Source organism: Rhea americana, unplaced genomic scaffold, assembly GCF_003343005.1.
Source record: "Rhea americana isolate MKP2758 unplaced genomic scaffold, rheAme1 scaffold_246, whole genome shotgun sequence".
Taxonomy (NCBI): Eukaryota; Metazoa; Chordata; class Aves; order Rheiformes; family Rheidae; genus Rhea; species Rhea americana.
The window spans coordinates 102843-127553 of record NW_028186364.1 but is presented as its reverse complement, the minus strand read 5'-3'; the positions used below and the strand labels follow the sequence as shown (position 1 = coordinate 127553).

The 24711-nt window shown below is 36.6% G+C and overlaps 1 protein-coding gene across 1 annotated transcript in view; it reads left to right on the top strand.

The window, feature by feature from the left end:
• Positions 1 to 24710, top strand: part of AGO3 (argonaute RISC catalytic component 3) — a 35765-nt gene extending 11055 nt beyond the window's left edge. Inside the window, exons 3-19 of the mRNA XM_085306692.1 lie at positions 181 to 301; positions 1304 to 1512; positions 2751 to 2887; positions 5522 to 5656; positions 7926 to 8013; positions 8161 to 8308; positions 8630 to 8749; positions 9786 to 9908; positions 10118 to 10251; positions 10749 to 10933; positions 11219 to 11378; positions 12547 to 12637; positions 13524 to 13718; positions 14097 to 14231; positions 14862 to 14963; positions 16170 to 16369; positions 16990 to 24710. Of these exons, the coding sequence (XP_085162818.1) occupies positions 181 to 301; positions 1304 to 1512; positions 2751 to 2887; positions 5522 to 5656; positions 7926 to 8013; positions 8161 to 8308; positions 8630 to 8749; positions 9786 to 9908; positions 10118 to 10251; positions 10749 to 10933; positions 11219 to 11378; positions 12547 to 12637; positions 13524 to 13718; positions 14097 to 14231; positions 14862 to 14963; positions 16170 to 16369; positions 16990 to 17098 (2392 nt within the window). The 3' untranslated portion in view covers positions 17099 to 24710. The remainder of the gene's footprint in view (positions 1 to 180; positions 302 to 1303; positions 1513 to 2750; positions 2888 to 5521; positions 5657 to 7925; positions 8014 to 8160; positions 8309 to 8629; positions 8750 to 9785; positions 9909 to 10117; positions 10252 to 10748; positions 10934 to 11218; positions 11379 to 12546; positions 12638 to 13523; positions 13719 to 14096; positions 14232 to 14861; positions 14964 to 16169; positions 16370 to 16989) is intronic.
• The last annotated feature ends 1 nt before the right edge of the window (position 24711 follows it).

The following is a 24711-nucleotide window of genomic DNA, read 5'->3' as shown; positions in this document are numbered from 1 at the left end:
TTGTCTGATATTTTAGTTGAAGTACATGAAGCACCTTTTTGGAATATCAGTGGGTGTTCTGTATTTCACTTGAGTAATATGTTTGTTGACGCTACTTGAGCAAAACACAGGGTATGTGGRAACCAGTTCCAGTAGGATACTTGTTTGACAACATCTTAAATGTAATATCAACTTTTCTAGGGAGGTGGTGGACTCAATGGTGCAGCATTTTAAAGTGACAATATTTGGGGACCGTAGACCAGTTTATGATGGGAAAAGAAGCCTCTATACAGCCAATCCACTTCCTGTGGCCACTACTGGGGTAAGAGAATTGGAAAAAATYGGTATTTTTGACAGCTTCAAGGTATCTGTACTGAAATAAAATCTTTTTRATGTGTTTTTTTGTCAGTTCCATTGTGTGTATGTAAGATTTGGATTTAGAATCTCCCTTAGAAGTATTTAGTAGACTCTTTCCACAGCAAGATCTAGTATACTCAATTTTACAGATTGTAGTACATTATCTTTCTTTGAAATACTATTAAGAAATTAAACTACAATTTCTCTAAAACATTTTTTTTTGTATGTATGGTCAAGAATTCTGCATATTAGCACCTGAGCATATAGAATTTATTTCATGTCAAGGGTATGTGGTCCATACTGTTAGCAGTAACAGCATGTAAGCAGTCAGACTTAAGAGCCAGGCTGCAAGTTTTGTCCATAAGATATCTATAATATATTTGTATGGGTATCTAAGAGATTGGTAGTAARATTTGAGGTACTGGGAAATGTTGCTTGCTATTTCCTGTACTTACCCTTTTTAGTTAAAACCAAAAATTTTCTTGAAACTGTGCTTTCAAAATATTATTTTTACAAGGTTTTGTTAAATGGACTTTTTTTTTTCTGTAAATGGTATAGGCTGCTAGAATGGAAGGGCTGAAGTGGTCTAAGCATGGTTATAGCTTCAAAACAGACTCGCAAAAATATAGCGACTGGAAAGCACGTTTTGTCCCCTTCTTCRCTCTTGTTCAGGGCAGAAATATTGTTTATATTGTCATTAATAGCAATGCTGACAAAGTGAACCATGAAAGTACTGTTCAGAAAGCAGGTACCTTGTCCCTGCTACTGGGCTGAACCTAAGAGCTGATGTTGTTTTCACGTTATACAGACTTCTCCTTTTTGAGCTTTCCAGTTCAATAAATGCAAGAAATGGTGGTTCTTCAGTACCCGATTGCTTTCAGATATTAGACAAATGGGACAAACACGGGCTTAGCAGACTCGAGGACTAAACAGCCATTTTCTTTTTCTCTCTTCCACTCCCCAATAGGTGGATTTGGATGTGACTTTGCCAGGAGAAGGAGGAAAAGATCGTCCCTTCAAAGTGTCRATAAAGTTTGTTTCTCGGGTGAGCTGGCACTTGCTGCATGAAGTTTTGACAGGAAGAACCTTGCCTGAGCCTCTGGAACTAGACAAACCAATCAGCACTAACCCTGTTCATGCTGTCGATGTGGTGCTACGACACCTACCCTCCATGAAGTAGGTTCACTGTCTTCCTGCAGTCTATCTTTATCTGAAGTATCCCCATTGGGATATAGACCTTCATTCCTATTTCTTCACAAGTGAAAAGAAAATAAATTGAGCATTCACCTTATACAGCACATCTGATTAGCCAGACTGGGAAGAATGAAGCTAATTCCGTAAAGTGTGTGTTTTTGCAGGCTTTTGAATTSTAGAGCAGGTGATATTTTTTTGGAAATGATCAAGAAACAGGAAGCACTTATAGTATGTCTTAATTGAAATATTGAAGGATTGCAGGATGCTGTAGCACTGCCCTTATGTTTTCTGCTTTAATTGAGCCAAGTATCATGCATGTGGTGATACTATGTGAAAGTATCTTTTTAATTCATTGATATACCGACAGTGGTGTGTGCTTCTCATGTTTTCAGAGTGAATACTGAATTCAGTTTTCAGACTGAATACRTGTTTTAGCCATGTTTATTACTGCTTATCTCAAAACCTTGAAACATTAGAGAAGGCCAAACTAATTTTGCTTTATTTCTCAATGGAAATTACCCTTAAAGTTTGATTACTAGCTTGATACATACAGATAGATTTGCACTACTGTTTTTCATTGAGTGTAACTGACTCTCAAAAAATTACAAGYAATTTTGTGGTAGCAAGAGCTTCCCAGCTAGCCCATAGCTCAAAGTAACGTGAAAGACGATAAYCTCTGTATGATATCTGTCCATTCTAAAGGTAAGCAAGCATGGAGATTTGTGAACATCTGAACATCTATTTCCTAGCTCAGAGAGACATTAGTTTTTCTAGTTCTTTGTTTCCACCACAATTAATACACTGTAGACTGTTAGAGAGAAGTAAGCAAATATCCCCTAGTAAAACAAGGAAAATTATATTTGAGGATCAGTCCAGTAATATACAAATCTTGTACAGAATATATGTTATGATAGAGATTATACTTTATTGAGGTGAAAGATCAGAAAGGGTAAGTTAATTTAGTTTGATTTGTTGTAAAAACTGAAAGTGGTTGAATTTCAAAAACTATTAAATGTTTTGTCTAAATTTAAAGCACTGCAGTGGGAACACCAGCATTCAGAATGTGTTGTTTAAGCTTTTTTCTGGATGCATAGATTTCTGATGCACAAAATTACGAAGAGAGAATAATGTTCTATGTTGTAATCCTTCTTACAAAGTTTWAAAAAAAATATTGTTTATGGTATTGCTTTCCAAATGTATGTGGTCACCTTTTTTAATAGGTATACYCCAGTGGGCCGCTCCTTTTTCTCAGCTCCAGAAGGCTATGATCACCCCCTGGGAGGTGGTAGGGAGGTCTGGTTTGGATTCCATCAGTCTGTTCGGCCTGCCATGTGGAAAATGATGCTCAATATTGATGGTAAGTTGGAATTCAGGGCTAAGAGTGAAGATGAGAAATGTCTGCAAGAGTAAAAATGACTTTGCCATGACATTTGTCATATGCCTGAGTTTGTGATACATTTTTGGGTGGTATTAACTTCTGTTGTCTTCTGAACAGAGGAATTTAATTATGGGAAGCAATCCGCTACACTGATTGTCAAGATAGAGTTATGATTTGAGATATTGTGGTACAAATTCTAGCAGAATAAGAAAACTTCGAAACTTTAATTGCTTTATATACAGGCGATCTGCAAAAGACTTGCTTTTCACCAGAAAATTACTTAWATCTCTTTGCTCAGTTTGAAGATTTAGTATATCCTTATGAAACACAGCATTAACTATAAAACCAGCCTTCTGTGTCAGCTGTAATCACAAAAGTAGAGTGAGACTGTAGTAGTGAAGTATATGTGTGCGTACTTTGGCTTCCTGTTCAGCCAGTTCAGACTAGACCTCTGTGGCAAAGATGACCTAGAAATCAAAAAAAAAAAAAAAAATAGGATTCATCATCAAGTCAGTGATGGGCAGAAGTATAGCTGCCATGCTAAAACAACCAACCAATACCACCCCTCCACCCCTCTTCCCCTCAAAATGAAGGAAAAGCATGGCATAGCTATTCCTTCTTTCTGTATTAGTACATCCACAGTAATGTTGATAAAACTGTTCAAGATAATGTCTCCGTACGGCTGTTGATTACTGAAGTAGCTCCACAGTAGGTGTTGCTTTTTACTTCCATATAAACTCTAAAATACACAAATATTTGTGATGTATTTTATAATAGAGCTAATAGAGACCTTTTTTTTTTTTAACCATGCAAAGTCAGGTGTGCTTTGTGGCACCTGTTGAAGTCCCAGATGAATGCTTTTTTGATCAACTAGAGCGTGTTTTGGACTCCTTGTTAGTAGAAAGTTCTGTAAGCGTTCATTTGAGTATTTAGTAGTTAAAACCAATATTGAAAAATGTCAGCGTTTCAGAGATGAGTGTTGCCTAAAGCTTTCTGTAATACACATTTTATACTCACTGCATTTGAAATGCTTATTAAAACCAACTGAAATAGCCTGCCTTTTTCACTGTACTAAGCTCTTTAAGTCAGRCTGTGTAGTGTCTGCCTTAGAGTATAATTAAAATGCCACAGATGTGCAAATGTGCAAGTCTGGTGTTCTGATACGCTGAAATTCTGGATAGTGACATTCATTTGATTTCARATTGGTTTGTTCTTTTTAAAATTACCCTTCAAAGAGCAACTGTGATGTAATTACTGTTTGAAAAAATGAATGTAAAAAAAATCTTGTCTGGGAATTAACTAGTATTGCTATCTGTATGCTAGATGATAACTACTTTTAGTGGCAGGAATATTAATTTGCAGTCATTTATAATGTACTGCAATATTACTTTCTGTAAAGCAAGTTTTTCTTACCACTTTAAGAACATAGTTCTTACAGGAGAAATTTTTCATTCCGTTCTGTGGATGAGAAACTTGAGAATTTTTTTCTTTAAACTGCAGTGTATAGGATGATCACTTTGTTTCGAGGCTGCAAAGATTACGTTCAGATCACATCATTTGAATTTGTTTTGATTGCTTAACGCATGCAAGGTTCTATGCAAAAATTGTTTCCCTCCGTATCGCTGCTGTTGCCCTGGGAGACAAACCACGTTGCCTGTCGTTGGGGGTGTAGGCTGTTTGTATTCATTCAGTAATTGACATCCGGGGGTGTTGGCCAGAGTGCGTCATGTGAAGTTGGCAGCCTGCTGGAGTGACGCATGTTTGGAGAATGTTTTATTGTATTAGTATAGAGATGTGGTGGTTTTGGTATGCAAAATCTGGAAAACATAAAATTCTTGTCAACTATTTCATAATCATTTTTGCTGCTATTTGAAGTTCTAAGCATATGGGAATAGTTTGCTTATATTTGAGCTGTGGCTGGTGTCACCTCACATTTGTTGCTAAAAAGTGTTGTTTCGGTTGATTATAACTTTGCCAARCAAACTGCTTATGGACTTAATTCCATGGAATGAATCAACTGTCCTGTTTTAAAACAGTATATTGTCACTTAATGTGATTGTATCATTAATATGTATGGAAGGCAAAAGATGTTTTGGTAGTTCAAGGTTTACACTAACCACCACACTCTAATCTGTATTGTAATTAAAATAGTGCTCRTGTGTCTAGTCACATATTGTTTCAGTAATTGAGCAGATCATGTCACCAAATGACAAAATAACATTGCATATTTAATATCCTTACCTTCTCRTATTAAAAAAATATTCAATAGAGGTATATTTCTTAATAGAGTCTCTGCTTGTAGCTCCATTCTGACTTGAAAGCGTATGTCTGTTTAGGACATGACAGCTCTCTAGGAAAGGTGTTATTTGTGGAAACACCCTTTCAAAACCCTAAAATGCAAAGTAGTTGCAGGATGACTGCTAGAGGCTGATGTGTCACTGTGGGCCTTACGCTGGCTTTTGTATGCTTGATTGTTGCAAAAATCTGTTTTGAAAAACTAAGTGCTTCAGAACGTTTGCTTGGGAACCACTTTGAATTTTAAAAATCTTTCATTTATCTACTGCTTCACAACATTGATTTGGATTATTTTACTCTTAATGTTCTTTTCTTTAGTTTCTGCCACTGCCTTCTACAAAGCACAACCTGTAATTCAATTTATGTGTGAAGTTCTTGACATTCATAATATTGATGAACAACCAAGACCTCTGACTGATTCTCATCGGGTAAAATTCACCAAAGAGATAAAGGGTGAGTAGAAATGTATCTATTTGGTCCCAAGCAATGCATTCGAGCTAGTTTTAAGGGACGTTGTACATCTACATATGTTTTAAGTGAAAGCCTCCTAGTTAGCATGCGTTAAAAGGGCCATAGAACTGTCAGGAGAATTGCAATGTATGCTGTTTGTAGTTCTAGACTTAAATGAAACAATGTGACTACAGAAACTAGAAATAAAAAATGAGAGATTTTCCCCTTGACTTAAAGAGGAAAAGAGCACGTGTGGTGGTTGTTGCCTGGTTAGAGGTAAGCAGCTGTTGCCTTGCTGCATGGCTGACCTTTTATAAGCCAGTGTCAGTGAAGCCATAGTGGTACTGTGGTTTAGCTCTGCTGCTCTTYAAATACTGAGGCAAAGTGAGCATTGATTTCAAAGCCAGCATCATTGATTCTTTGAAAGTATGCTGTTGCAGTGACTTCCAATAATTYATTTCCGTATGGAAAAACAAGTACAACATGCTGACTTGCAGCTGAGGGCCAAATTCCATTCCAAAGGAGTTGCATAAGCTGCTAGTTTGAGTAGTTTCACTCCATATATGTTGTTTTGCTTTGTGTTTTCCCACATCCCTTCATTCCAGTATAATTTGCAGAGRAAGAAGCCTTGAAAGAAAACTCTGAACTTTTCTCTGAAATGGTTGTGTTACTTGATGCAAGATTAGTCTATTAAATTATTGCCAGCAAAAAAGTAAACTATAGTCAAAAAATAGTGTCTTCATGGAATAGCCATCATTAAAAAAAAAAAAAACAAACACTTTAATGAATTACTTTGTAATAGTCCTTGCATGTATCMTTTTCACTGTTGTCTGTTTGATTTTTATTTTGTAAGACATAACTGGAAAAGGAGAAGCTGTTTCTTCTTGATCTCAGATGCCTCAGATACTTTATGTTGCCATAGTTGGAAAATACTGAAAGGTTACCTTTGCTGTCAGTATTTTATTTGTGTTATTGTAGTATCCAGATGTTCCAGCCAGGATATTGTGATCACATATAGTTAAGCAAATCCTGCATTAAAGAATTTCCAGTCTCTATGAACAGCTCTGTGGGAGGCAAGTGCCTTCTGTAGCATCGCAGCAGATTAATGACGAAGCAGTGAATGGATTCCAGTTATCTATGTATTGAGTGCCCTTTTCTGTTTGGCCACAGTGTTTCRTGATTTGTTTTTGGTATTTTATCTGAATGCTGTGCAGGCCGGTGGTGGCTGATTTCTTTGGTTTTGCCATCCTCTACATAATGTTATGTTAATGTTGCAATTAGTGGTGTTAGGAATCAGTGAAGTACAGTTAATACTTCTTTGTGAGGCCTGTGCCCCTAGTAAATTAATCGTGGCCCATCTGGTACCCAAGAACCTGACTTGATGTGGGCCATTCAGTCTGTGCTCTACAATCCAAATGAGCCTCAACAGGGCAAGACATCCAGTTCTTTCCCCAAAGCTTTTAATAGTGGACTGTGGGTTGAATTATTTGGGTAGCAGTGCTCTGCTTTCAACTGCCTTTTCTTTCATGGGACTAGAGAAAGGCATACTGATGTGCCCGTGCTACACAGCGCTTACRTTGTAAGCTCAATATTTCTGGCAGATGTTGAATCTGTTCTGTATGTACAGTAGAGACAATGCATGCACAATTAATAGAAAAGGCCACCAAATAGTTATTGAAGCTACCATTATTGCTGTCTGTTTTACTGTGGGTGCAGAGTCATGTCTGTGGCAGGTAGCCTGGCAGTGGGCTGGGTGCTTTTGGAGTAGATCTTCAGCTGCTCAGAACTTAAAGAAGTTAAACTTGACCAGTGAAAGTGAAGAAAATTAAAGACTGAATGTGGCTTTAATACTAAGGAAAAATGGAAAATAAGGTAGAAATCTGCTTTTGTCCTTTCGATATCAATGCCAYTGGAGCTGCTTGCTGTAAGAGGAACATGACATGGAGAATGAGAACAAAAGACTGTTGAAAGCAGCCCTCAGGGTATCTGAGACTAGTTACATGCCTGTTAAATGAAAGTGTGAGAAATTCAGATGACACTGAACTTCATTATATATTAGGATTTGATTTTGAGGAAAGTACCCGATCAGTTAAAATCATATTACAATGAAAGCAAAATGTTTAGAGAATAGTAATTTCTAGTATTGTGCTGTTTGAGCTGTGATCCTCAAAGCTGCTTAATTAGAAGATATTCTGTTATAAGCAACCTTGTGTCTCCTGTGCAAATGTCTTTGTGTGGGTATGACATCAGGTTTTTTGGTGCTTTCATGCAGGTCTAAAGGTAGAAGTGACTCATTGTGGAACAATGAGACGGAAATACCGTGTTTGTAACGTAACAAGAAGGCCTGCAAGTCATCAAACGTAAGATGCTATTTGTCAGAGCATAAACTGTGCAATAGCTTAGTGCTGAATGTGCAGCAGGACCTAATATTTTACTCATTTTGAGAATGTTGATACTTGCCCACTAAGTTTTCAGTACATGTGTGATTAAAACGTATGTCTTTTCAGCTTCCCTTTACAATTAGAAAATGGCCAGACTGTGGAGAGAACAGTAGCACAGTATTTCAGAGAAAAATACAACCTCCAGTTGAAATATCCTCATCTTCCTTGCCTGCAAGTGGGACAAGARCAGAAACACACCTACCTGCCTTTAGAAGTAATGAACTTATTCTGATAAATCATCATGTTATTGGTAGGCTGTTTTTGCAGAATGTTAACAAGTAGTGCACCTTGCAGTACAAATGGTTTTGTACATCTACATATTCCTTACCTGTTCTTTGCTTTATCTCTCTAAGGATAGTCTATCTGCATTTAAAATGTGCTTTAAAGTTTAGAACTTTTGGAAAAAAGTGTGCCATTGCTTAAACCCACTGGAGGTTTTTTTATAGTGATGGTGCAGTGTTGTATATGTAGAGTTACGTGGATCTACTTCTAAATACTTCTATTGCATATGACATTTCTGATTTTTCTTTTAAAGGTATGTAACATTGTAGCTGGCCAGCGATGTATCAAGAAGCTAACAGACAATCAGACATCAACTATGATAAAGGCAACAGCAAGATCTGCTCCAGATAGACAAGAGGAAATAAGCAGATTGGTTAGTTCTTTAATTTCAGACTGYATGATAATCCTCACTAAATGATACTGGACAAGACAAGATTCATGTCTTGACCTCAGCCTGACAATTCTTTTGCTGGACTTTGGCTACTGCTTTATTTGCAGGAAATATCTTAGGTAGCTCTGCTAAAGCCTATTGTAGGCTTCCTGAATTAATAACCTTTAATCAGACATTCAGACTAAACTTCTTKTTGTGGAAAAACTTCATGTATGACCAACAGCATCTTTTCATTCCTTCCTTTTAATCCTTAACCTAATAGATTTTTAACTACTTTTTAAATGTTTTATTTAAAAGTAGTAGTAGTGCAAGTCCAGCGTTTGGAAGTWCACTTACGTGTTCTGGTCTTTGCAATGACTTCCAAGTAGTTTATGGAACTRCTCGGAACTAATAGTTGAGTGTTCTGTAATATGCAGAAAACGTGAATGTGTAACATTCTACAGTAATTAAAGCAGTTAAATCTGTGTAATTTTGTGTGCCTTCCTCTCTAAGGGAGAGGACTTTTCCATCTGTGCTGGGAAAAAACAAGGTATTCTTGAATAAGCATATAATGAATGAGCATTTTCATGTATATGCTAACCTAGTTAAGTGCAGTTTAATAACTCTTTTGAAAAATAATATCATCATATCTTATATCTGAAAGTGTGATCAAGAATGRAAATCAAAACAGATTGCTCTTCTATCCTCTAGTGAGAGAATCAGTTGACTAATTTGTTCAAATCTGTATTGTTCCACATGGTAAAGCTGTTTGAKGGAATACTTTTTGAACCAGAATGCTTTTGTTAAGGAAAATCAAATGTACTTGAGTAATTGAGGGAAAAAATATTTTTTTATCCAGTGTATCTCACGGTATAGTTTTTTTCACTTCTGATAACTTAATGGTGTTGAACAGTTGTATATGAACCTTTGTTGAGGAAAAGAGAGTCTTTGGAGAACACTTCTGCAACATTCCTTTTACGCTTATATATGAGTTATAATCAGACATTTCTGTAATGTGGAAAAACTCTTCTTCCCCTAGGTAAGAAGTGCAAATTATGATGCAGATCCATTCGTTCAAGAGTTTCAGTTCAAAGTCCGGGATGAGATGGCCCATGTGACAGGGCGTGTGCTCCCAGCTCCGATGTTACAATACGGAGGACGGGTGAGGGCGCTTTTGTACTTTTGGTTTTTGTTTCTATTTGATTTYGAAGGATGATTTTCAGTAACTTGAATATTTCAGCCAGTTTTATTGTCTTCTGTAGTACAGAGTCAGAATCTGAATGTGAGCTCTGTGTTATCCTGAAATTGTAAATAACGTAGGCTTTTACTTTTTCAGTCACTTGAATATCAACGTTTCTTTTATTTCCATAGAATCGAACAGTGGCAACTCCAAGCCATGGAGTATGGGACATGCGAGGAAAGCAGTTTCACACTGGTGTTGAGATCAAAATGTGGGCCATAGCTTGTTTTGCAACACAGAGACAATGCAGAGAAGAAATATTGAAGTAAGGCATGTCGTAGTTCAGATTTTGGTCTGTTCTTTTAATGAAGCTATCTTAATGGAATCTTGAACATAGGACTTCCTAATGAATATTTTATCTGACTTTAATCCTCTATGATGCTAGAAAGAGAATCCAAGACACTAATTTCTTGCTGGATGTTACAGTCCAAAAAAAACCCCAAAAAACAAAAAACCCCAAAAAACCCMAAAAACTGTGCTTAGATACATTGTAGTGTTTTGGTCCTGTAATGTTACTACTTTCTAGCATTTTGAATGGATTACTGAAGGCCCCTAAACTTGTTTGGTGTTTTTTCCCGGTCAATTCTAGTTTATGATGTTTCAAGGCTATATACCTTCTGCATAATGAATGCTTTAAAAATGCTGCTTTAAAAGCTATTTGGAACCTTGTTCTTCATTTGAAAGAGACTGTTCTTCTGTCCCCTTCTTGGGATGTTTTGTATTACTGGTACTATAAAAGTTGAATAAACTTCTTATCTCTAGGGGTTTTACAGACCAGCTGCGCAAGATCTCTAAGGATGCAGGGATGCCGATCCAAGGCCAGCCCTGTTTCTGTAAATATGCACAAGGTGCAGACAGCGTGGAGCCCATGTTTCGACACCTCAAGAACACCTATTCAGGGCTTCAACTTATCATTGTCATCCTGCCAGGGAAAACGCCGGTATATGGTAAGGAAATAGCTAGGGCTGTACCTTTTCTCTCTGGTGGTGTTGTGAGGCATTTGCAGCTCAGCATATGTTAGAAAATTCTTCGGGATCGTTCTTTAGACATTGGAAAACCATGTTTTGTCTGAAGTTACAATGAGTGGGAATCAGATTTGAATGTGCAGCTAAGTTGAAAATTAATGGAACAGGATGTGTATTTGAATTATTTTGACTTAAGCTAAGATCAAAACAATAATGTAGCAATAATTTCAAATGAAGTTAAATTTTATCTTAATGTTTGCTTCTCAGCGGAGGTGAAGCGTGTGGGAGATACACTGTTAGGAATGGCCACGCAGTGTGTTCAAGTCAAAAATGTTATCAAAACATCTCCACAAACCCTATCAAATCTGTGCCTGAAGATTAATGTTAAGCTAGGAGGAATCAACAATATCCTTGTACCTCATCAACGGTAAGAGTCTTTATGGAGACTGATTTAGGTTTTGTCTTAAAAGATGTGGTTAAGTTTTATATTTAGCACCCAGAATTTAAAGTTGGCCAAGGTTTTAAGTTTGAAATATCCTTCTCAGTATGGTATGTGAGATTTGAAAAATACTAAGTTTTTCTGACATGGCTCTGAGTAGCTGTTGGCCTGTGAGTTAGATCTTGAGCCAAGGTTTTTACCAAATGTTTGGTTAATAGCAAAAATTTGAAGAGAAATTCCAGTTCTACAGATGCTGAAATACTTAATGTATTGAGATATTCTCTGGAGGTTTAGGAGTGTACAGGACGGAAGAATGCCACTTCTGCTTAACACACCAATGTGTTACTACTAGAGTGTATATTGAAGGCATCTCATTTCTCTCACTTTAATAGGCTAGGTAATTAATCTCACACTTTTTCTTTGCATAGCTATTCTCTGTGCTCTCATGTTTGGTCCAGCTGCTTTAAACCTACGCTGATAAGGTTCTATCAGTCCAACCCATGTACACTCGTATCTTTCTTATATGGAAACTTGTTAAAAAGCACAGGTCTATCTGCCCTGAAGACTAGAAATTCTGATTGTCTCTAGCTTCTGAGCATATCTATTCTCTGAAAGAGTAGAAGTGTGCATAATGCAGAGTAGCAATCCAGAGTAAATTCTAGAGTATGAGCCTTAGAAATTCTTTCCTAAGCTCTCAGGAACTCTTAGAACCAAAGTGTAAACATTAAACAATGGCACTTGGAAGAGTATTTTGAATGCATTGGGAGATCGTTCTGCTGTTTTTATTTTGTAAGCCAGAATAATGTATGGGCTACTGCACTTGGCCATTTCTGGCATGGCTGATGTCACAGCCTAAGTGGTGCTTAGCTGGCCTCCAAGCACTATTGTAATCAATTTTCAGTGTTAATGTGCTGCTTTTAAGCTTTTTTTCTAGTAGAATCATGATACAGTTAAACAGCAGTGTATTTCAGAATGACTACAGTAGTATTGTAGAAGTTTGTATATTGCACACAAATTTCATTGTTTGGTCAGAGTACCTGGTAAGAAGGAATTTCTGTCTGTAGCTTAGCTGAAAAACTAATATACAGACAAAACCCTGTATTGAACAATACCCAGTAACCCTGCACCAATTACTCACCTACTAATTTTTTTTTAGACCTTCTGTGTTCCAGCAGCCAGTGATCTTTTTGGGAGCAGATGTCACGCACCCTCCTGCTGGAGATGGAAAGAAGCCTTCCATAGCTGCTGTAAGTTTTATTAAATCAGCATATTAATTCGTCTCAGAGTAGAAAATCATATAAAGTTCTCAAAGCATATATATGCAACTCCTTGACTTTGTGTAAAATATCTTTCAGGGTTTATGCCAGCTCTCTGTATAGATTTCCAGCTTTATTAGAAATCGTGCATCTTCAAAAGAAAAATGCTTCTTGATGCTTCAGATTATTTTTTGGGGCATTTTAAATTTTAAATCAACATAGAGTGGCTGTCATATTAAATAATACACTTCTGCAAAAATATTCTAAAGGAAATAATGCACCTTCATAATGTTAATAACATTTTGCTGCTTGTTTAAAGGAAGAAAAAGTAATTAAAAGCTGAACTTGGCAGGAGTGTTTTTGATGCTTCCTACCTTTTGTGTTTGTGCAGTACAGCAGACTAAGGTGGTGGCTGAATGCTTGAGCAGTGCCTTGATAATGTTGGCCCCTTGGTATTTTATTTGGCATCCATTGCAGTTATGAAAACTGCCTCCTTGCCTTAAAGTAACTAAGGCAAAGTGAAGCTTTTTTTCTGTGTAAAAGATGACAAAACTTCAAAGAAAACGAAAGGACAGTCTGAGTCTGGATTATGAGAATATGAATTAGTGCCCTGAGAACAAAGAGGAAGACTCCAAGGCAAATAAATTCTGCAGATGTGTATTGGGGTGCTTGTAGGGCAAATTTATGGCCTTTTCCATAGGTGCAATACTGTTAAACTTGTGCCTACTGCGAGTTCTGCTTATAAGTTTTATGGTAAATGTTTTAAAGCAAACATCTATGTGAAAATTGCTTTTCTGGAGAATTTTTTTGCTACTGTTCTAATATTTTTTTGTAGATTTGATCTTGTAGCCTTTAGTCATATAATGTTCTCCTGAAGGTTGTAGGTAGTATGGATGCTCATCCAAGCCGGTACTGTGCCACAGTGAGAGTTCAGCGACCTCGGCAGGAAATCATCCAAGATCTTGCCTCCATGGTGAGAGAGCTTCTCATCCAGTTTTATAAATCAACACGGTTCAAGCCCACACGAATCATCTTCTATAGGGATGGGGTCTCTGAAGGACAGTTTCGACAGGTTGGTTTGTTTGTGGGGGTGTTTTTTAATTTTGCTTTTTTAATAATTGTGTGTAACATAATAATTCAAGTTCTCATGTTTGAATAAGCTATATTGCTTGAATTGTTTATACTAACGCCAAGTTATCACAAAATACTTGTGTCATTTTTTAGGAGAGAATTTCCTAAGCATGTCAGGTGAAGAAAGCTTATAATCTCTTTATCCTCTGGAAAGAAGAGCTCTTARAACTTTGGAAACTATATGTTTCTCAGAATTTCCTAAGGTTACTAATTATGTTAGCAGAGTTGAATCTAGTGTTAACTGCAAGCAATTTATTAGGTATTGCATGCAGAATATAAGGAGAGGTAAACCTGAACTATTCTATTCTTSTGCCTGCAGGTTTTGTATTATGAACTGCTAGCTATTAGAGAAGCCTGCATCAGTTTGGAGAAGGATTACCAGCCTGGAATAACCTATATTGTGGTGCAGAAGCGACATCATACACGATTGTTTTGTGCTGACAGAACAGAAAGGGTAATCATATCATAGTAGCCTTATGTGGAAAGCCTGATGTCAAGYGCTTATGTTGCTGAAGAACATATAAGCATGGATTTCTGTCAGTCTGATGGTTTTTTTGTTCTGCATTTAAAGAAAACAAATTGATAGACATAAAATATGGCCCCAGCTAGAAAAATCTTTGACAGTAAACTAATTTTTTAAAAAAAACTCCATCCATTTTTGTCATGTTGTGCTCTGAATGCTAGTCTTTATCAGTGAACTATAGTTAATATTCTTGTAACTGTCTAGGACCAAGTCTACAGAAATCTTAATAGAATAAAATACAGTATGATGGAATCCTTRATATTTCTGCTCTTCTGAGTGAGTTRATGCAAACATGAGCGTGCAATTCTAAATACAAATTTATGTGCTTCCTAAGAGTAGAAGTTCTGAAGTGTTCTGGGTGCCATATTCTGTCTTGTGGTGGTAGAGAGCCATACAGCATCCATATCCAACATCCTAGGCTGCTATATTGACACATTCCAAACAGTACTGAGGCAATTCTTTCACTGTTGTGTATACTGAATAGAAAGTTGTGTGTTTAATTACAGTTGAGATGTATGAGCAGTGGCTAGCTGACACTATTTTCAACAAAATCTTCTGTAGGTTGGACGAAGCGGCAACATTCCGGCTGGAACAACTGTAGATACAGACATTACGCATCCATATGAGTTTGACTTTTACCTCTGTAGCCATGCTGGAATACAGGTATAATTGTCTCTTTACAAGTAAATGTTAATTTAGAACTTTTTTTTAAGCATGTGGTTACAGTTACTTAGTAGGGAAATGTCATTTTGTTCTTATCTGAGATAYCAAATTGTTTGGAGACCAACAGTATTAATATTTTACTTAAGAAACTTCTTTCTGTGAAGTTTATTTTGAAGAGGTCAACTTATTTTGGAGCTTTCTTATTTCTGAAAATAAAACCTGCTGCTTTTCTGATTTTTAGCTATATTGAAATGAACATTGAATCACGTTTTCAARTGTAAGAGTTTGAAAGACTGAAGGCTATGTCGATTATTAGCTGACTAAATGCAGACTGGTGAATTACAGGGTACAGRAGTTAAATCCAACAATGTAGTGTTGCCAACAATACAATGGAAAGCCAACCTAATGACGAAAGTTGTATTGGGATATTGCTTAAAAATGGAAAAAAAAAACTCTTCAAATTTTTATCATGTGAGCTTGTGACCATACTCATTAATTCTCCTTGAGACTGGGTGGGCATGTTTTTTTTTTCTGTTCTGATTTATTGCATAAATAAATCTAAACTAAACTGAGATTATATATATTTTAAAAAAAAAAAGGAGGAGAGGGGGAAGCCATGGCAAATTGGTAGTGTGTAAGAATCTGATCCAGCATAATGCAATTATAACTGTTAAACTTGTAAGCAAGATGACATTACGTCAAAGCAAAAAAARTGTAGATTTTTGTGCAGTACTCTAGATAACTTCTAGAAAACTGGAACCATTTCTGGTATGCATACTTGTAAGATGGGATATTAATTAACTGGAAAGAGTTAAAAGCAATGCATTTTTTTTTTGTCTGGGAAATATGTCTAAATGAGAAACAGTTTTAATCAGGGTGRTTAAGAGATGGCATAATCACAGTTTACGCACACTAGCAGCAGACTTTGATCGTAGAGGGTTATCTAGAAGCTCAAGTGTAGGCAAATTTAGACTGGAAGGCTTCCTCCTCCCCCACCCCCCAAGCAAAGATAATTGGAATAACAGTGTTTGATGGGAATGGTAGGTTTGTTATTCATCTTTAAAAGTAACTGACATAAGACTGAAATTTCTTTGACTGCCATTTCATAAGAATTCAGACTAGATAGTCTGGCCTTTCCGAATCTAAAAATCTGACTTGATTGTTTGAAAAAACTAGATAAATGAATCAATGTTCCCTTCTTCTTAGGGTACCAGCCGTCCCTCACACTATCATGTTTTGTGGGATGATAACTGTTTTACTGCAGATGAACTTCAGCTGCTGACTTACCAGCTTTGCCACACATATGTGCGCTGTACACGTTCAGTTTCTATACCTGCACCAGCGTATTATGCTCACCTGGTAGCATTCAGAGCACGTTACCATCTTGTGGACAAAGAACATGACAGGTAAATTAAAATACCAGGTGCTTGGGTTTTTGTTGCTGTTGGTCTCTGTTCCCTTACCAGGCACAAAGCCATCTTCTGGATAGTTACTGCTCATTTTGCAGTCTCTCAGAGACTGGACTTCAAATACTTTTACCTGGCTGCTGCTGCTTTTACTAGGCCGGAATGTGTTGGTGAATTCTACTGAATAAAACTCAGACTARAAGAATTAAGTTTAGCTTAATGAAGTAGTCTGTGTTATTGCTTTGACATAGTCTGAAGGATCAAGTCATRTATTGAGAGTTTCTGGTTTTAGAATTAAACTAGTCATGAATGAAGCAAACGTTGATRGTGCCTTGAAGTTATATAAACTCTGCTTTGTCAGAAGTATTTTAAAGCCTTAAAGCCATCAAAATATCTGTAATAGTAATTTATAGATGAACAAACTGAGCAACTAAGGTAAAAGGATTTGTCAAAAATCTTGAGGTTGCTTGGGTGAACAGACCAATAGGTTTTTCTCGGTATTCAGCTCTAATATTGCYATGTTAACCTCCTGCATGTTGACATGATGTGAAGACATCTTCTAATCTCAGTTAGTGTGACTTACAGCACTGCTTTTATCAATTTTTCTCATTTTCTTGYAGTGCTGAAGGAAGCCATGTTTCAGGACAAAGCAATGGGAGAGATCCACAGGCCCTTGCGAAGGCTGTACAAATTCACCAAGACACCTTACGCACGATGTACTTCGCTTAAGTCAATAAAATGGGAGCATACTCACTGAAAGGAAGAACTGAAAAATTAAGCCACATACAATGTATGTTTCCAGTGGGGTTGGTTTATGGGATGCGCCTCCGATCATGCTGAAGTTGACACTGTGCAGGGGCGAGAGGCTAACCCTTAAATTGACACAAGGAAGATTGTTTACTTCATCGAGGAACACAGCACTATTATGCAATATGAAACCAGCCAACTGCTTTTTTGGCGCGGTCTCCTATAGGAAGCACCGCCATCATTTTTTTTTTTTTTTCCTCTCGTAGTTTAACCCTCTTATGCCTTTACCTCAAGTTGCTCGGCAGCACAACTATCTTTGCAAAAAAAAAATAAAAATAAAAAGATCGATGGTGTAATTAGGAAAAAAAACAAACAACCTTTATAGGAACAATCACARTGATTGTTTGGAAGAGGGAAGTGTGCAAAAAAAACACCCCTTTTCTTTTACCCCACTGCATTAAGAAATCTGTCTCAATATTGCCATCAGCATTTGAATGTGAGCATATCCAAGTACATTTGAATGTACAGCACTAACTAGAAAAAGTGAGGGGAGGGGAAGATGTTTTGCACACTAATCCAATAATTTGAACCAATTTAGCCAACTGCTGCCTTTATCTTTCTTCACAGTTTTGGAGTCCTCAGCTCCAATAGTTCCCTTCTAAAAAGCAAACAAAGATGCTAGTGATATTATGTGCAGGCAGTAGTGATCCAAACTCTTCTTGCTCCCTGATGAATTTACTAAAGCTGCTGTTCTACCTAGTCCAGAAGTTTCAATTATTTTCTATCTGGCAAATCAAAATATTTTGGAGCTTCATGTGAGATCAGATTTCCCAAGTTTTATGGGATTACATGTAGTAAACACCAGAACTGAAACTTTAGAGCTAAGGTCTTTTTGGAAAAAGAAAAATGCTAGTTTACTTGCTGCCTCTCACACCTTAATGTGATTTCATATGTATGTGTTTTTGAAGTTTAGCTTCCTTTTGTTTCTTTTATATTTATTAGAGTAATAATAATGCTTTAATTTAATTATTACAGAACATATGGTCAACATCAACTTTTATTTTTTAGAAATGTAACCATGTTTATTTTTTAAAAACTGACAACTTGTTTTTGCTATCTTTTAGTGCAATAAGCGTTCTAAAGGTAAACTGTGTCCATTGAGCTGTACTAAAGCAGTATTTGTACCACTAATCGTGGGAGAATGGACACCTCCATGATTTTAAAAGGACAAAGTAAAAGCCTTAATTTTGAAAGGAAAGTTTTATAGTTAGAAGGAACCTTGGATTTTCCTTTTTTAAATCAAAAAATAGCAAAAATGCTTCTAGAATTCTGCAAGCTTTATTGTTGTTACTGCAGTGTTTTGATTTAACAAAGGAATTGGCCATATTTTTGGCTTTGCGATGTGATTGATATTTGAATTAAATGGAAAGAGTTTTTTATTAAAATCTAAGTTTTTACATGCTTAGTTAAATCTATCTGACATCAATAAAGTGTCTGGAATTAATAAAATTTTTAGCTTTTTTGCTCTTTGATATGACTTTCCTTTTAAAATTAAGTTATTGGTAACTCCATTTCACTTTGCAAATAAATAAGAGGGCTGGGATAGTTAACATGTTAAATCACTGAAATGTGAAACAAAAAYTAATGGGACTTTTTCATTCCACTTTAAAGGTAAAACAATATTTAAGATGTCAGAGATGAGCATTTATTCAGTGAGGGGGTTGGGGAGTTTTGCACTTTGTAAACTCGTGAACTGCATTTTTGACTGTTTTTATTTGCACTGGTTCATAGTATATATACTGCAGATCGTTTATATGGGCATTGCTGTTATCCCAGCCCTTCTGAACTCCACTTATTCTCCACATGAAAACCAGTGAATTGATATGAATAGCTTATTTCCTCTCATTCTCATGAAATCCGCTGTTTGCCAATATACTGTATTTTGAGCCTAAAATCTGAGCCCGTTTTGCTTCAACAGGCATGGATCTGCCCCATTTTTCTGCCAGAAAAAAAGTACTGTATTTTGTGCATTTGTATATTGCATTGAAACGTGTGTAGTGCTGTTCACAACACTGTCTCAGAGAGCTTTACTAAACAGTTAGTGTATATACATATTTTATCTCCCAATATCAAGGAAGATAATGTAAAAAGACTAACTGTGCAAAGTTAAAATTGCACTGGAAATGGTCATAAAGGTGGGCAGTTTGCTAGTGGTTTGGGGGTCATTAGAGAATAGGTGGGAAGGTGGTTGAGGGAGACTTTCAGCAGATCCTGGTGTGTCTGAAAAACTCTGTGGGGTCCCAGGAGTTTCATATCTTCATCAGGTGAAACTGCACATCTCAGCCATGTTCTTTGACTTCTTAATGCACGTACCTTTCAGCACCTTCAAATAAAACTGCTGCAGGGAGGTTACTGTAACTAARTAATTTGAGCAAGAGGATTTCAAAATAAATCTATCAAATGTTTTTCTCAGTCTGTGACCTGACAGTCTTCTCTCAGAAGCACTGTAGCTAGTAGTCTATGTTTTAAAAATGTTCAGGTTAGGCTTTTTACAGAAAATTGATGTTTTAAAATGGAGAATTTTTTTAAAGAAACTATTTTACAAAGACTTCTTTTGGATTTCTGGCATTTAGGTGAAAATTTGTTTTTATTAAAGTCTTTTGACTCTCCTTTCAAAGACACTGTACACTGCTCATCCTGCCCACACTCAGCGACTATGATTCAAGAAGCTTTTTTGCTTGCTACTTTCACCAAAAATTAAAGAAAAAATTCATTGGTAAAGTAACTTAAACGCTAGCTCAACAATTTTACCTGGTTTTCATGTGAAGAGTATTTGGAAGTTTTAATCTCTATTCTTGGTTTTGCAAATATCTACGTAAAGTGCCGATACTTATTTGTATTACGATATCAAGTTACTGGCGTTGTGAGGGCCACACATTTATGATGCTGTAGCTGCTATATTTATTTAAGTGGAGATGGACAATTACTGCACTAAGGACTGAGGAGATAAGCAAGGAATCAAGGTTAGTTAGGAATCTCGTTTTTTCAAAAGAGAATTAATGGTGTGAAATATCAAGTGTAACAAAGGGTGCTGTCATTTTAACTGAGATTAAATAGCCAGATATTCTTCCTTTGTTTAAAAACATATATATTTTGATGTTTGCAGTTTGGGGGTGGGGGGTTGGGATAAATGGTACCTCATCTGTGGTGGCAGTTTCCAGTATATTTTCAGAGTATATGGATTTCTTTTATTTTTGTACCTGCTCTCCTTAAAAAAAGAAAAAAAGAAAAAAAAAAAAAAAAAGAAACTCTCAAATTTTATGTGCTGTTTGGGGAAATCTTGAGTGGCATACCAGATCCTCCTGTCTTTCTGGGAGCTGTCTGTATATAGTCCAAAGAGGGACGTGGGCAAAGGCTGACAGCTCTACTTACCTTGCAGAGATATTGGCCTCATTCATATGCCTATCCAGAAAAATGGTTCCTGTCTCCTAAGACACTGTACCAGTTTACCACACCAAGACTTCATGTGTGGTTGCAAGTGCCACTAATTGCTTCCACTGTGGGAGCACACGCAAGGGGCCCAGAGCTAGTCTGGGGAAARAGCACCCTTAGAGTATCAACCACCCAAAGCTGAAGTTGCAGTACTGGTACCATGCTGAAAGTAGGAACCACTCTCTGGGACTGGAGGCGATGCTTCTAGTAACCCAGCGGAAAGCCTTGCCTAGACCTGTGATCTAGTGACGAGTAGATCTGAATTTGGAAAGAAATAGAACTTGAGTTAAAATTGCAACATTACTAACAGAATGACTGATGACTCTACTGTAAGTAGCTTTTTTTGTAGGGCACGTCAGCTGTGGCCATTTTACTCAGGATTGCTGTATTACTGTTAAATGTGTAATCTGGTGAAATGTGTCCAAAAAGTTATTTCTATAAGGTTCATTCTGGCATTCTTTTAGAAGTCTGTTTGGCCATAGAAATGATTTTGAGGTGGAAAATGGATTTCTGAAAGTTTGTCAGTCAAATTATTTCAAGATGCCATTGGTCCTAAAATAATTTCATTTTCTTCAAGTACAAATTTTTCCTATTAAATACTTAATATACAATATCAGATAATCACTTCTGTACAAATTCCAGCTACTACTACTGTTTTTCTGCAAGTCTTGAAGTTCACTCTGATGGAAATTTCTAAAATTTCCAAGCTCAAACTACACTTAAAAAAGCTTGAGGCCTTTTTTTTTATATATATATACTTTATTCATATCTTGTCTGCTTTTGATATTTTCCCAGTTTTGTGAACTGAGGATTTAGAACCTTACTCAAAGCACTTTTTACAACCAAGGAATCAAAAGCTCAGATTATGTACCTTGAAACTATAAATTCAGTTCTCAGAGATCGTTATTTCCAAAAGGCCGTCTTAGTCTCCGTTATGCCAGGCAGGCGCTCTGTCGGTCTCACTGCTGTGGAGTTTTGTGGCTGCCAACAGCAGCTTAATTGGATCCAGCAAAATGAAATCCATAGGGATGTGAAAGGGAAAGATTCCTGGCTTTTCTACCCAAAGATGGTACTTTAGATTGATATTGGGTATTGATACTATTTTTTGTTTTGGCATGTGTTTAAATAAAATTTTAGCCAATTCACTCTTTTTTTWAATCTGAAAACTAGTGGTTAGAGCTTGAGCTAGTTGATGCTTTCTGCTAGTAGATGATTTGTACTTTACAGTAGTTGAGGTATGAAACAGTTGTGTACAGGATCTTAAATTTTACCTAACTAGCAGAGTTTCAAGAATCCTAATCTCTGTAACACTAAAAAAAAAAAAATGTCCCTAAGTAGGTAAAGGTGCATATGGAGGGGAAGAAGCTTGTAAGGAAAATACTGAAGTATCAGTTTTACAGAAACAAGGGTGCTGAAGGAGAAACTCAATCCACTTTCCATCTTATGTGCCCTGGCCTTTTCAGATTTTGTCTGAGGTACCCCCTCGCCTAACACGGGTAGTTAACATAGGGTCCTTTTAAAACAAAGCAGTTCCACTGTTTAAAACTTGGAGTGATTTTTATTTTTTTTTAAGCAAGACAGTCCTCAGAAAGTGCCTTTTTAGAAGATGGTGCTGTAGATTTTTATTTTCCACTTGTATGTGGCTGAAAAATTAAGATAAATAATTAAAAATGCCAAGTGTTTGATGGTATCTTTCAGGTACTTTCAAGCATCAATTTCTCTGAGTCAGGACCAAGATTAACCAGGAAAGTGTTTTCATCGGAGGGAGAGGCATTGAGGAACGATCACCAAATTCAGCTGGTAGGCTAGAATCAGTTTGGGTTTAGTTGATGCAATTTACCTCTTCTTATTGAGAGAGAGTGTGGTTGGGAGGAGGGTACAGGACTCTTCGGACAACTGAAGAATGCTGAAATGGACTCCGTGGTTATTGAGGGATGTTGTCTCTTAGAGATATAGCAAGCTCCCAAAGATGAAGTAGACAAATTGATAACTATTTGAAGACTTAGGAGATGGTCAGTCCTACTGTGAGCAGATGTCACGTGGCCTGTATTTTTAAAGGARTAATGTGCCTGTGTTGATGGGGCTTCTGATTCCTAACTGGGAGTTGTGATGCTCTGAACAATAACTGCTTGGTGGGGTGAGAGATGTTGCCCTGTTTGGACAGTGAAAGGTGGTGTGGGTCCATTGCGAGTTTGGTGAGCATTCCTCCAGTCAAGAAAAGCTGTAGACTAGACTATTAAACACTGCACCTCAGTAACCTTGTAATGCTGCATAAAGTAATAATAATAGCAAAGTTCAGCTTTGATTACACTGTAACGTGCTTGCACATGCCTGCAAAAAATACACACTTTCATTTTTGTAATGATCTTAATAGCAGTTATCAGACTCTTTCTTTCAAGATAAACCTTGTCTTTTATTGTGTTTTTTCTGTATATTTATTAATCTGTGTGCAGCTCATAGGCCCATGTCTGATCTGTATGTTGCTTTTAATACTTTTTAGACAAGAGAAGTTTTTGAATGTCTTGTTTCTTCTCTGAAGTCAGCTAAACTAATTTTGGAGAGGAAACTGAATAAAACAACTTGATAGTCAGTCTAATTTAATTGGTACTTTGTTTCTTTAGGCCTAGAATCAAGATGAATTTGTGTTCATTTTATTACTGTTCATGCAGTACTGGGCATTTAAGACATGTAATAACTTGATGTCAGTCAGGATATTTTGGGATGTCAGGCATTTAAGCATAAAACTCCCACTTCAATTGCAAATGGTATTGTTGCAGGAATGTGTTCATGTCCGTTATTTTTTTTCTCAGAGCAAGCAGAGCTTTTCAACATTTATTGATTTGGACATGATCAATGAAATATCTAGTCTAGAATTCCAAAGTGTTTGACAGTGACCCTTGCACTTGATGGCCTCTTAAAGGGACGCTGTTAGATTAGTTCACAATGTAGCACTCCTGCTTATGTTACCAACAGAAATTACAAAACAAAAATCTTTTTGCTGTATAGAATTTTCCATTTTAAGTTAGAGAAATGAACTGAACTTGCAATTTGTCACTAACTTGCTTGTTTTAGTACAGTGCCCAATGCCACTTCATTGCTATTTAAGCTTACAATGACTTTATTTTGTATTCTCACTTTCTTAGTGTTATTAGGCTAGGATTGAGAAAGGTGGGATTTTTTTTTTCGATCCGAATTCTGAGCCAAAACTCTGTCCTCTATCCCTCTTAGTAGCTGTAGAGTTATCTTCCGGACTGAAAAGGGCCAAAAATCTTGTTCTATCTGCTTGGTTTTCAGAAATACTCTTCATCTCTTCCCTTGCATGTGAACCTTTTTATTCCCCTCCTCCCGTCTGCATTTAGCAAATAGTGAAGCTACTGAGTGTTGAGATTTACAAGTAAGTGCTTGCCTCTTCTTTCCATACATTGCAAATGTGGTCAAAAAGAAATGAAATGGACTTGCATCTGATGATGCTAGTTTTTTGGGCACAAATCTCTTAGGCAGTCTTGTCTTGGTGAAGACTAATGTAGCACATATGGGTTTAATTACAGTAGGAATTATCTGTGTATTTGTGTTGCATTCATTGGATGGTGCGTGATGTTTTAAAATATCCAATTCAAATACAAGCTAATCAGTCACCGAAGATGCAAACACCCTTATATATTTCTTCTTAAAAAAAAAAAAAATCTAGTGTATATGGCTACTTCATCCTTCTTCTTGGCAAAGGTTTGAGACTGATGATTTTCTGTAATTTGTACTATTTACAGCAAATTGTGCTGGGGTTAATCCTAAAGCTGAACTGACTCAGCTATATGTTAACAGTCTGTCGCTGCCCTGATGTTTTACAAAGAGAAGAAATGGTAGTGCTGGCCTATCAAATCAATAGTAGAAAATGCTCTTTAAAAAAGGCAAGGAAGAAACAGATCTTTGTATTGAAAAAAGTTAAGTATTCTTAAAAAAGAAAAAAAAAACTTATGCTGCTAGAGCCTTGTGAACCTATACCTTTGCATCTGTAGTTTACCCAAAAGGCCCAACATGTGGCTACTTCAAAAACTAATATAGGAGGAGGAAAACTTAAAAATAAAAATAAAAATAAAAAAAAAAAA